General features: G+C 43.0%; 1 protein-coding gene across 2 annotated transcripts in view; it reads right to left on the bottom strand.

Annotated features, from left to right (window-relative positions):
• Nucleotides 1-13883, bottom strand: part of KIF9 (kinesin family member 9) — a 567914-nt gene that overhangs the window by 234992 nt on the left and 319039 nt on the right. For both annotated transcript variants that reach the window (XM_085630190.1, XM_085630191.1), the window contains exon 16: nucleotides 13546-13746. In XM_085630190.1, coding sequence (XP_085486316.1) covers nucleotides 13546-13746 — 201 coding nt within the window. The remainder of the gene's footprint in view (nucleotides 1-13545; nucleotides 13747-13883) is intronic.

Genomic DNA, 13883 nt, shown 5'->3' with positions numbered 1-13883 from the left:
ACAGGTTTCTTTCACAAAGCATTTGGTGAGTGGCACTTTACTGGAAGTGATCAGTTTGCAAATTATGGTATTTACTTCCCTGAACAAGCACTGAATGAGGCTGTGGGAGCTTATCCTATTCTCAACAAAGAGGATCTAAGAATTGAGTAAACTGTACTGTACAGAATACATGTATAGTGGCAGGCCCCGCTGTCATTTCTTTGCTCACTTTAATTCAAAAACAAAATATGAAAAAAACAATTACAGAGGCAGTGGCTTTACTAAAAATAGTCATTACTACTCCTAAGACAACAGCAGAGTCGGAACGATGTGTTTTAACTTTGAACAGAATATAGATATTCTTGAGGAACACCATGATTGAGGAACGACTAAATGCTTTGGAAATGTTCTCTATAGAGAAAGACCTTGCTAAGAGAATGCCAGACTTTAATGTTCAAGTCATTGAGACGTTTGTGGCTATTAAAGACAGACATGCTAATTTTGTCTACAAAAAGTGAACAAAATGTGTTGATCCTAACATGTTTTGAATGCTAGTCGTTTGTGACCTGCTCAGTTGTTCCTCATCTGCTATATATATTGGATTCAGTGAAATCACTGGTGTATGGCTTACTTCAATCTAAAATTTGCGTTATGTTTACTCTGAAACCAATACTGAGCATTTGAGACATTGTAGCTTTAACTTTGTGGGTTCATACAGCCTTCTTTGCAATTTCTATCTGATCCAAAACACAACCTTTATTTTTTTCTTTCTGCTTGTCTATTTCTTCTTATGCTGTTACACTCATATTTATAATAGGTGGTGCTCCCGAGCTTGAGTTGTCCCCAAGATAAGAGAGGAGCTGCAGGTCATGATGGGGGGTCCTGGCCCACTACATCATGAAAAACAGCTGCTTCATTTGCAATATTTGTAAACCATGCAGCTGGTTTTGATGATGTAGTGGACCAGCAAGACGAGCTAAAGGAGTTCTCTCAGGATAGAGGTGATGTGATCATATTTCTTCATTCCCTGAATGAGACGTAAAGTGCCTTGTAGGGTACCCTACTGCCTTGTCATGTTTATTCCTTGCAATCTCACTGTTTCCGGTCCAACAAATCACAACAGTATGTGCTTTCTTAGTAGATTTCATTTGTAAAGATATATCAATAAATAAAGAAATCTGTGAGGTACTCAGTATTATTATCTCAAAGTCTGTCATGAAGTTCTCACATTATACTGAATAAGCAGTTACGTCATATCATATGACATTTCTTCATTGAAATCATAACTACACTGTATGAAGAAAATATCAGAAAGGCTCTTAAAAAGAGAACGGAAGCTAATAGCATGTAATATACATGTACCTGCATAATTAAGCACAACTTGTTACCATTTTAATCAAAACATAATTTACATTTTCATTTAGCAATACCCACGCTTGTAGTTATACAATAATCAATATGGGAGGAGGATTTTCATCTTTACCAACCAGTCAAGATGCAGTGCAGAGACAACCCTGTGCACAGGTAAGAAAATTACAAACCTTGCTTGTTGCCCTGTACAATTTACACACTGTACTAACTGTATAACACTTTGAATTCAGTGAGATAGGGAGTATTTTTTTATGTGTTTCTTTGTTTTAAGTCTACACTTTCACAATTGCTTTATTAACCTTCTTTCTCTCTCAAATGTGCTAGAAAATGCACAATTTGCCCGCTCTTTTTAAAAAAGATTTTCTTGTAGGGAGAACCCCCCAAACCTCTCTTATGATGGTTGGGCTTGCTCGCCACAGGTCACTCACCCAGGACTTTTATGCCCCACCACTTTCAAATGTCACCAGCCACAACTGACAAACGTACAAGGGAAACTGGTTTATGAATCGTTAAAATAACAGCAGTTCTCAAATTTAGAGGTAGCACACTCGGTGTCATTTCCTCATCTAACATCCTTTTTAACAGGTCAATAGTAATCCTTCCTACCTGTTTAAAGTCCTGGTGTCTTCATACTCTATATCAGAGCTTCTGACAATTCCCCAATAGTAATTTATTCCTCTAAAAGGCCATGTGAACTATTAGTGAGTGAAGTCATTGGAAGATTGTGGACTAATTCCAGTACTTTGTCTGACACTGGCTTCTTTCTTCTAGCATACAAATGTTGAAAATGAGCCGCAAACACAAAGTGTGTCCTGAGTATAGTCCTCATCTGAATGCTGCAGGTGTTCCAGATGGAATCTTTACGTTGGCACAGCCAGTGCAGCAATTTGTTAGATTTGTCAGCCCACTGGTAAACTCTGCTATGTGATGCAAGTCAGACAGACTTTGCTTCCCACATGAGTGTCTGCTTTGTATAATTGTTTTTAATGTTTCGTAGGAGACGGGGCTTTGGCAAAGGGTATAAGCAAACTCCAGACCCAGCACTCTGGCCTCCAACTAGGCTACTTCTTCCCCCTGGCATCTGTGTTGTGCAATTGTGTAACTGGTGAGCCTGCCTCACACATGACTAATATGACTTCCAGAACATTACTTGTCAACGTATAGAGCCCTAGTTCAATGACCAGCAGTCCTCTGATTATTTTATGATGTAAGACATGAATTGGCTGTCAAGCATCTTTTTGCTTTTGTGTACCCCCTACATAACTCCCAGTGTAATCTTTATCAGAGAGTGGTCTGGGAGTCCACTGGCCATCAGTTGGACCCCAGAGATTTCTCCAAGGGGCAACTTGGGAATAAAGAGTTAGTCTAGTCTAAAGAAGATCTTGTGTCTCCCAGAATTAAATGTATAACCCTTTTGGTTAGGTAAATGGTGTAAGTTATGCCTTACATAAATTAGGTTTAGTGCCGCCATAAATATGGCTTCTGGGTTAAAGTTTTGCAGAGGTGTAGCCCTGGTCTCTGATCTGTTGTGTTCTGGGGACACAAATCCATTAACGTCTGCCCCAATAATCAACTGGCACCCTGGTAATTGTGAAATTAACAAGGTTATATGATTCAGGAAGGTCTGAGTGAGAGCTGGGGGAGCAAACACTTTCACAATAGACATAGGACTACATGAAGTCTCCCAGTAACGGCAATGTAACTACCCCCCTCATCTCTTTATGTTCTAGTGATTGTGAATGGTACTTTTTTATTGGATTTCTAGTCCACGTGAGCATCTAGTGAATCCAGCATTTTGTCAAGTTCGGAACATCTTTTTAAGACTCCTGTGCGAAGAGATGTTTCCCGGTTCCGGGTCTTGAAGGTTCTGGTCTGTCCGAGGTAGAGGCAACCCTTTCCATTTGCTACAGTTGCTGCTGACAATTAAACGCCAGGGCACACAGTGCCTTCTAGAAAAAGACCCCAAGAGGAAAAACCACAAAGGGGTAAAAACCTCTGGCTGAAGTGGAGACTCCAGGAGCGGAAAGAAGACAACAGATAACCAGGGCACAGGACCAGGCAGGGTAAAGATTACCAACAAGGAGATCTCAGGCCAGGAAAGAGTCCAACAGGAATGAAGGTCCAAAGGAATTCCAGAATAGGAATGAGAAGAGCCAACAGGAGCGAAGACACACCAGCAGGAGCAAGGAGTGTAGCAACCACAGTTCCCTGCAAGGTGCGCGCCTGGGCGGCCGCGTATTCTCTCATTAACCTCCGTGCAGGGAGCCTGCACGAGCGCGCATTACAAAGGACCTTTCTGTTGAACAACAGAAGCATACTGTAAATGACAAATTAATACGTGAAAAGAAAACAAAAGCAGAGCTAAGTGAAAGCTCTTGCTTTAAGTGAGAGATTCTGATTTCTGTCACACATGGCAGGTCTGGGATTTGTATTGGTAATTTAAGTTAATGTAAGGAATGTGTGCATAATTGCGACTGTCTATCTGGGGAAGAAACCCTGATTAAATGTACCACTATCTACTGTTCAGTCTAACCATTATGAAAATAGTGCATACACCTTTTACTTTTCTTCTCTCGAAAGTTGTTTTTCCACATGCACTTTCTTTTAAATATTGCAGTTCCTCTTCATGTTTTCTCATTCTTGTCTTTATGTTCAGACTCACATTTTTCTTTATAGCCATTAGGCCTAGTTCGCAGTATACAAACATAAATAAAAAACATTCACAATTTTGGCCACATGTGCATTTAAACCATGTCCAGCTAATATCAGTTCTTCACCTGGAAACTATATTTAGTTCATTTGAAATATAGGTTTAAAACTTATGGTACCATTGTCAGTGCTACAACAAATAATCTGTACATATTTTAACAGTGCCACACACTCTATCCGTCCATTTTTCATGTATTTGAGGAGAGGATTTTAGTTATTTATTATTATTAACTAGCACTCATAGCACACAGTCTTGCCAATCGCATTGCAATACTGGACTGTCAAGGAGATGACTTCCCACGTTTCCATCTCACACCGGAATCTGATTTGTTTTTATGCCGATGAGTGAGTTTTCGTTTTTAATACATTTTTAACACTGGGCAGTGTCCTAGACTACAACGTTGTACTAAAATGTTGATGTATCTCCTTAGTTGTTAGGAAGGCAAATGACTCATGTAAATATGTTTGATTGATAGTGGACTTTGCAAGTGTTTTGGGTTGCAAGTATGACAGAGTTATATCTAAGCTAAAAATTGAATGAAATAACAGGTTTGGAAGTGTAGGAGAGCTAGAGCCTGAAATTGCACACCCACTAACAATATTTTGCACCGAGTGTGGGAATTAGCAGATGCATAATTTGCACCCACTTCTTAGTTGCAGACCTCTGAATAAGGAATACATACATTATATGCAAATTTCACGTTTTATGCAGTCCATGATGCACAAATAGGTATTTTACTCTATTTCACCCCTGATTTCTGCAAGGATTTACCTGGTGAAAATCCAGAGGGAAAACCTCTTAAACGATAATAAAAATGTAGGTATAAGTGGAATTTTAAACCTGAAATAAAATTAGCGGCCCAATTATATTCAGTGCACCAGTTAGTAAAACAGCAAAAGCAAGAATGAAAAAGTAAGAGTCAGTGTCGGCTCCTCTGCTAAGGCAGAGAAGCGTTGCCCCACTGCTTTTAAGCAGTGAGACGAAAGGAAAAATAAAATGATAATAATTTGTTCTTATTATCATTTTATTGTTTCCAAATGTTTTGCGGGGACGGGTCGGCTGCTTTGCTCTCAGAGCAGGGCAGGGGAGGAGTGGTTTGCCCACTGCAAGTTCGCATGAATACTTGGCTGCCCTCTCGGCCCAGCCAAACATTCATGCACACTTTGCATGTTCTTCTCGCAGGCAGCATTACAGCCTGGGTGGAGAACATGCCCAGGCTCCCATTTCCTGGCTGGGCACCTAACCCTGGCGCTCAGACCAATGACAACGCTGCATTGCAGCGTTGTGTTTGGTATGGGGAGCCTCAGTGCTTACCAATCACAACGCTTCAGTGCAGCATTGTGATTGATCAGGGGAACCTGGGAGTGCTTCCTGGTTGCTGTTTGGCCCACATCTGATGGAAGAGAGACCGAGGTAAATGGCTTTTTTACATTCCTCTTCGTCCTTCCACCCCCACCGCCTGCCCTGCCACCCCCGAGCTTTACCGGCCGCCTTACTTGGTAAGGGTGTTTGTTGTAAGTTAGAAAGCGAGCAAGGGAGATACATAATGAGTGAAAGCGTTAGTTTGATTGATTGAGAGAGAACATATCTGAGTGTAAGAGCACAGGTGGCTCTCAACAATGTAAACAGAAGAATCTAGGTTTTGAACCGTGGCAATAACATGGGCACATATGTGGGCATGGCTAAGTTTACATGCTGGAGATGGCTGACCACAGAGACTTTTTTGGTAAAGAAGTAACTGAAGTGTTGGAATCATGTGCCAAAAGCTTGTTGACACATTATCTCTGATTTGCATATTTCGATTAGATATTCATAACCTTATCATGTTAGATTTTACACATAACTCTGCTGACAGCTTGTTGTTACTTTGCACTGTTCTTGGGGCAAAATAACTTGAAAGTACAAAGAAATTCTGATTGACTTATTCTGTGCCATGGTAATCCATAGTAATACTGATGGATGTATTCTCCTGCTACATGAATTCTGATGGACTTTTTCTGTCATAGTACATTAGATAGCCATTACATTTCATGTCATGGTATATATGATGGAATGCGATTTCTCTTGCTGTAAGACATGGCTTCATTTTCCAGATTAGCATGGTTAATCATGTGCTACAAAATAGTTCTACCATGCACCTGAGCAGCACCTGGCATTCTACAAATAAATCAAACACCAATGGGGAGATGCTTGCAATAAGTCTAACCACTGGCAAGCGCTCAGGGTAGCATCCCAAACCATCATTCCCTTTCCCCACCATTCCTCCTCAGACTTGACCCAGCCATATGCAAGTCAGTCTTGATCCTGCTCCAACAGGAATAGTCAGCCCGAACTGCCAAGCAAGGTCCTTTCTGAACCGGTACACAAGCAATCCAGGACCGGTTTCTCCTGATTGCTACTCTAAAGTCTAGTGTAACTTGATTCCAGTGGCACAGTGAGCAAGGGACCCACATCTGAAAATACCCTTGGCCACTTAGGCCATCACATCAAACACACAAAAGGTGATGGGAGGATGCTTGAAATGTGGTGAACGACTAGCAATCGCTCAGGTAGCAGTCCAACTCATCATTCTTTTCCCCACAATGCCTAGACCCAACCATATACAAATCAGTCTTGACACTGTTCCAATATGAACAGTCTAGCCCAAAGTGCAAAGTCTGGTCCTCTCTGAACTGGACAACAAGCAACCCAGGACCGGTTTTGTGTGTTTGACTCTACAAATAAATGTTAAAGTACATAAAGAAATTTTCTGTCTCAGAACAATAAATCTTCTGGGTGTGCTCTCAGATCATGAAATACTGGAATATTTTCTGAAACTACCACCTGACCTAGACTTTTTTGTAAAACCTGCCGCTTTTAACAAGACAAATAGTTAAATATTTACCTTTCAGGCTATTTCTTTAAAAAATGAAATAGAGGTTGCCCCCATTCAACCTTAAGTGTAGCATGCTTATTGGCATTCGCATTGTGGTTCCTGTTGAGTTTCATTTTCGCACATAGCTCAGAAAAGAATGCACACAGGCTCTGTGCTGCCGCACACCAAGAGAAATAATTAGAGGGAACATTGGTTGCAACCCAAGGAAATGAAAAACTAAGCTCCTTATATACCTATATAAAGGAAGTGCAAGAGGAAGTGATAAGTCACCATCCTGGATTAGGAAATACTGGTGAAAAAGATAGGAAAGTCGCCAACTTAGAAAGGTGAAAGAAAACCCTTCCCAAGGCATTCTGTGGCCAAGACTGGGGGCTCATGAGAGGAAGATATGCAGGAAAATGGCCAGCCAACATAGTCAAACCACACTGTTGGGCTATGCAAAAAAACGTTCCCATCCCACACCCAATTAAAACTTAAGGAATCCTCAGGGGATATCTGTGCCATCAGAAGTCAGGCGTTTGTCCTCGCTTGCACCAAGGTATGGTTCTTTCTTGATAATATGTCGACACATAAGCGGGAAAATCACAGTGATTCTTGTGAATGGGTAACCCTGTTACACACTTCTACGTCCCTCAGTATTTGCATTATCACCTCACCCCATGCATTATTTGTCCCTAGACCTAAAAGAGTGTAGATGCCACTAGGGTATCATTCATGTGGGTTATGAATGGCATGGTTCTTCCTCTGGTAGATCACCCTGAAAAACTGAGTAGAAGACTGAGCAGTAACCCACAGAGGGACCTCACCCTTCTTGATCTGGGTCACCTGTGGTGTCTCCTCGTGTGCTTGTTGGTGTCAGTTTGGAGAGGTCTTTACAGTCGCACTCTTGACCTCTGGTTGTACTTTTGCCAAGTATAGGACCAATATTCTATGTTCATAGCTCTCAGTTTTTGTCTAACTCCTTTCAAGGTTTTATGTTCTTATTGTAACATTCTTGTGTAATCCAGGAACACTATAAATTGGTTTGAGTTGAAGTTGAGAAAACCCAGTCATCAGCCCGTTTCAAGGATGGTGTTTCTGCCTTTTTAGTTTCGTTTTCCTGGTGATCATTGGGCACGGCAGGGCAACTGCAGGGGTTTTTTGTGTCAATGCCCTATGGGCATTCTATTATTGATCACACCGAGAGGTCTGTGTCAGGTAATCAGAATATCAACAATGCTGGGGGGAATTATGTACGTGCTGTCCCTTCCAACTCCTCTTGAAAGTTGTTTTGTCCAGTCTGTCATTCGGTATCTTCCACTCTGCCCTGCAACGTTTTGGTGGATGTGGACCACTTGACCACTTCCAATCTGAGGTCCGGGATGGTGTCTTACTTTTCTGAAATGCAGTCTTCAGTTTTTGTGTCCTTGTCTCCTACATGTGTCTTGTCTCAGTAGGATGATGGCCAAACCAACTTTGCAATGTGTTTCTCTAGCACCTGCCTGGTGCTCTCTATTGCCTGTAGGATTGTTGTTGTGCTCTCATTTTGTGTGAATGCATCATCAGCTCTGTGCCTTCCGTCACTTCTTTCAGCTTGTTCCAGGATGTTGAAAGGGGTTGGTCTGGCAAATTTGTCAATCTTCGACTGCTGAGGACCATGAGTTGTCATTTCTTGCCCCATTATGAGTTGCCCCTGGGCACATTCTCGGTTAGCTCGTGATTTTCATCTGCCAAAGTCTGTGGTCTCAGGTATTGCCATTCAGCAGGGTATTGAGGAGCAGATGGTTGTTTCAGCAATAATGTGTGGGGATTTGTTTTCCCTGGCACAGAGTGTGTTTCACTCCTCTATCCCAAATTGGCCCATTTCACATCTGGGTGTTCTTTACCTGGTCAGAGTCCATCCAATCTTCAAGTATGCATTTCTGCCGGACCTCTCACCTCCTATTCACACATGTAGCCGTCCAAACAGCATGTGCCTGCCATAGGAGGCCCACTCTCTGTCCACTTGCCTCATCTATGTGTATCACCACATCACAGCATTTCAGGCCCGTCTGACATTGCTTGCCTCTCCCCATCAGTCCTCACAGAGGCTCACAAAGCTGAGCTGCTCCTCTCAAGCTGCCACAGTTTCTTGGTGAAAGGTCCAGCCCTCTGGCATCTGGTTGCACCTCAATGGGCCCGCAGCTTCCCATGCCGCACTGTGGCCCAGAATACCTGGGCCAGATCACAGTAGTACTCATTCTTCTACACTGATAAGCAAAGCAGGAGTGCTATGGAATCCATAACTGTTCACAATCTGCAATTCAGGTTGATTATGTGGCAGGAGATCGAAGGATAACTGGAGCTAAGAAGGAATGCTAGAGTATTGTATCAGCCGTGCTGGCTCGATAGCCATGAGCAACCCCCCCCGGATGACCTTTGAGCATGTTTCTCCCTATAATGTTGTTTCTCACAGAGACACTGAACCTCTCTACTGGATATCTGAGGCATAGTTCTGGAATCAGGAGAGGGTTGTTTAGAGCTGAGCAGCTATGCCACCAGAGATGGAGGTGGGGCAGCTGTGGGTGGCAGAGGGACTGCAGGCAGTGTCAGGTTTGGAAGTGAGGTCAGCATCTGAATTGTAGGCAGAGGCAGCACTAGAGGCAGGACCTGGGGCACGAAGGGGTGAATGGCACAGAGTAGAGCCCCACTGATCCCATGGAGCCCAAAGATGTCCCAGGTGGGACCAGTGCACTCCTGAACATCTCAAACATTGCATACAAGAGGAATGTCGAAATTGTCCCTGGAGTGGGAAACTCTGGGTAGTGGGCATCCTGAGGGGTTGGTTAGCATGAGTGATGCAGGGTTGATGGAAGTGGAAATCGTCACCTCCTTGGGATCGGATCTCATCTAGGGGACTTACCTTTTTTTTGCTTGTCTCAATCATGTCTCCTCTTCTTTTTATGTTTATGCCTCCTGTTGCTAGATGTTAAGACTGGGGACCCTGGTGAACTCAAACAAGGCAGGCATTGTTGTTTTCCCTAGCAATCATCCTTGGCCCTAACCATGAAGAGCTTAGCCTCCTGCTGTTTTATGGCCTTAGGAAGCATACTTTGGCAGGACTCACAAGAGCTGGAGTTGCGATCAAAGCAAAAACACCAAAGCCATATTTTGTGATGCTCATTGATCAACAGTAGCCCCTCACAGTCTCTGCAGGGTTTGATTCCTGAACATTTGAGTGCAGACATGCTCACTGCACTGTAGGTTTGGGGAACGAAAATTCTCTGAAGAGCTTGTAACCGGATTGTCACAGAGCAAGCTCTGGATCCACATTGAATAAGCATAAAAACAGGAAATGAGGTCGGTAGGGTAGGTGGGTGCTATACGTCTTTGGTGATGTCAAAATGACATCGCTTTTGCTGTCTCTGTAGAGGCAGTGCACCCTACCAGCATGGAAGACTATGAAAAAGTTTCTGGATCTAGTATGGTACCTGGGATATTGAAAAGGTGAGGAATCTGCAGGAAGAAATATACATCAGAATACTCTTTATAAAAGTAAAATCAAGGGTTGGTGAAGCATTGGGATTGGAAATTCTCGAACACCAACCAATCCATGTCCATCTTTGAAACTATAAAAGCAGAGTCAGTCTACAGTTATCTTAAAAAATAATGTGTATTACACATTACACACCTTCCAGAGTCAGCCCTGTGTAGGCCTGTAACAGAAAGGGCTGCACTGAAAGTGAAGGACTAATATTTTACACAGAGCCTGTATCTGTACCCCAAAACCTCAGATGTCTAAAAAGCAAAAAACCTGGGGATTTTACCAAAATAGCCAGATTGCCTTACAGGGTAAAAAATGCACTGATGTGGTCTATGTGTCTAAGCTACCGATGGGGAAAATCTGAAGAAATTCTTCTAGTTCTCTCTTTTCAACTTCACCTGCTCTCTCATAGGTGCTCAGTATCCTAATCTGTCAGAATTGAGTGCAATTTAGTTTATAATATTCAATAATGAAATACCCCGCTCAGTCATTATTAATGCAAAGTAATGATTTAAATCTTGCATTTGTTTAAGTTTTTAGTGGAACATTTTTTTAAAACTCTTTTTATTGATTGTAAAGGCTCAAAGCTCAAGCATACAGCACAGACGGATATAGAGCTGGTGAAATCGTACAAGTGAAGGTCCCCACACCCGCTTTCTTGACCGCTTCCCCTTGATGTCTGGGCTACACAACCCTGGTACAGTTCGTACATCTCTTCCCTCTTCTCCCCTCCTTAGATGGGGATGCAACTTTAGTCTAATTATTAGAAATTGGGTCTCCAGTTGGTAAAGATATGCACACTGTCTAAAGTAGGGACCACAATCATAGTCAGGGTAAGTCAGATAAACACCTCAAATTAACCTGTGCTCACCCTCTGCTAGCTCGGCGCAGAGCAGGCTTAATTTAGGAGGCAATGTGTCAAGTATTTGTGCAACACTTAAAACAGTAAACCAGATAAAACACAACATAAAAATATACCATGCCTGGTTACAAAAATAGAACTTAGTTAATAAATGAAACAAGACCAAAATGACAAAATTCCAATAAGTAGATCCCGAGATATGCAATTTAAGAGAATTAGGTGAAAACAGTGCATTAAAGCGCAAAGCGCCAACTGTGGTAATCTGGTTGCGCTGGACCAGGACAAAGTCACAAGTTCAGGCTGACCGCAATGGAGAAGGGGCTGGCTACAAGGACTCACTGGGGATTGCTGAACACAGTACCCTAAATCCTGGTGCGCGGTCTGTCCGGCATTGTTTAGCGCTGCTTCGTGCCATCCGGAGTTGGTTCTGAAAAGCTGTGCGGCGAAGCTTTGCGGGGCTTGGCGTTGCTTTGGGTCATTCCCAGGGAGCTGTGCAGTGAGGCTTTGCAGGGCTTGCCATTGCTGTGTATCAGTTTCGATAGACTGGCAACTGCGTGACGAGGCTTTGCAGGGATTCTAGCAACCTGGCGTCAATTCCAGTGAGTTCTGATTTGGACCACTGAGGACAGAGCACCTTAGACCCACTTTCAAGGGTCCAGCACTAGGGTGGTACCACCTGGCAGGACAGACTCGCATATTGCAGAGTCCAGGTATAGAAGAAAGATGGTTTGAAGTCTTTTGTGTCCCTGAGACTTCAGAAAACAGGAGACCAGTCAGCCGGACCTTGGAGTCACTCTGGGTTCTGGGTTGTAGAGATGCAGGCCCAGTCCTTCTCACTCCCAGGCAAGAGGGCAGCAGCACAGATCAGCACAGCAAAGCAGGAGCCCTGCAGAGTCCAGAAGAATGGCAATCTTTGTTGAAGCACAGCATCTCTTCTTCATGGCAGAGTATCCACAGGTCCAGAAGTGTACTGATTGGTGGTGTCAGGCGTCCAGTACTTACACCCAGTTGTGCCTTTGATGTGGGGGAGACTTCAAAGAGAGGCCTTTGAAGTGCACAAGGTCCTTGCCCTTCCTGCCCTGGCTTCTGACTTACTATAGGGGGGTATGCAGCTCTTTGTGTTTGGACAGCCACAGCCATATTCAGGTGCAAATGTGGGCTCTTACCTCCCATCCTGCCCGGGATGGCCCATCAGCCTGGTGATGGCCCATCGGGATGTGAATGGCCCATCAGGCATACCTATGCTTGCTTTGTGTGTGGATTTCTAGAGGGAATGCGCAAAGCCTAGTTGTCACCCACCCCAGTCGTGTATTCAGATACAGTCTGAGACACAGAATGGTTAAAGTAAGTAAATGCCAACTTTCTAAAAGCCTGAGGTTCCAGTACAGGCCCAACCCCTCAACTTAAAACACAAGTTCTCTAAAAGTGGCATTGTCAGACTTGCAACTTAAAATCCAGCTTTACCATACATTGCGATTTTAAATTATGAGTCCAGAGAAACAATACTCAAAATATCAATCTTTTCCTAATTGGAAATGACACTTATTAAATGTAATAAGGTAATCCCAATGTTAACCTATGGGAGGGATAGACCTTGCAGTAGTGAAAAACGAATTTAATAGTTTTTCACTACCAGGGCATGTAAAACTTAAAAGCACATGCCCTACATTTTAAAAACACTGCACCCAGCCCTTGGGCTATCCAAGGCCTACCTCAGGATGACTTACATGTATTAAAAAGGAAGGTTTAGGCCTGGCAAGAGGGTTAACGTGTAAAGTCGAAATGGCAGTTTAAAATTACACACAAAGGCTCTGCAATGGCAGGCCTGAGACATGTTCAAAGGGTAACTAAAGTGATTGGCACAATCAGTGCTACATGCCCACTAGTAGCATTTATTGTACAGACTCTGGACACATGTAGTACACTTTACTAGAGACTTTGAAGTAAATTAATATGCCCATTGTGGATAAGCCTATGTTACCATGTTTGAAGCAGAGAACACATGCACTTTACCACTGATTAGAAGTGGTAAAGTTTAAAGAGTCTTGATACCAACAAAACCAAATTCAGAAAAAAGTGGAGGAGGAAGGAATAAGTTAGGGGGTGACCTTTCAAAAAAGGGCCAGGTCCAACACTTATGTACTGATGTTCCCTGCATCCCTTCGTAGGGCCTTTTTAGTGCAATATTAAGCAATAATCCATTAGGCATGCAAGCAAAAAGAAAATATAAATGCCTCAATCCTCACCTTGGACGTGTGACTTCCACTTTAGGTGGTGATTCGGACTGTTCAGTCTCGACACTCACTACTTCCTGCTCTCGTGCTGGTACCTCTTTGGAATCCAGCTCCTTTGACGATGTGGTTAATAAGTTTGTTTTAGATGGGGAAGTAACTTCTGGCTCTTTTGGAGGAGCAGGAGCCACAGGAACTTCCTTCTTAGCAATAGGGCTAGAAATAAAAGAAAAATGGCACTCAGAATTCCAATGGTTGTAGGTTGTCTGCAGGCAGGCACAGTGTGTTCATAGGGTAATGGCAGTTGTCAATATATGACTGGTGTAACCTAAACATAGCAGTTTTCAGCACCT

This window comes from Triturus cristatus, chromosome 10 (genome assembly GCF_964204655.1).
Source record: "Triturus cristatus chromosome 10, aTriCri1.1, whole genome shotgun sequence".
Classification (NCBI taxonomy): domain Eukaryota; kingdom Metazoa; phylum Chordata; class Amphibia; order Caudata; family Salamandridae; genus Triturus; species Triturus cristatus.
This window is presented reverse-complemented; position numbering and strand designations above follow the sequence as displayed.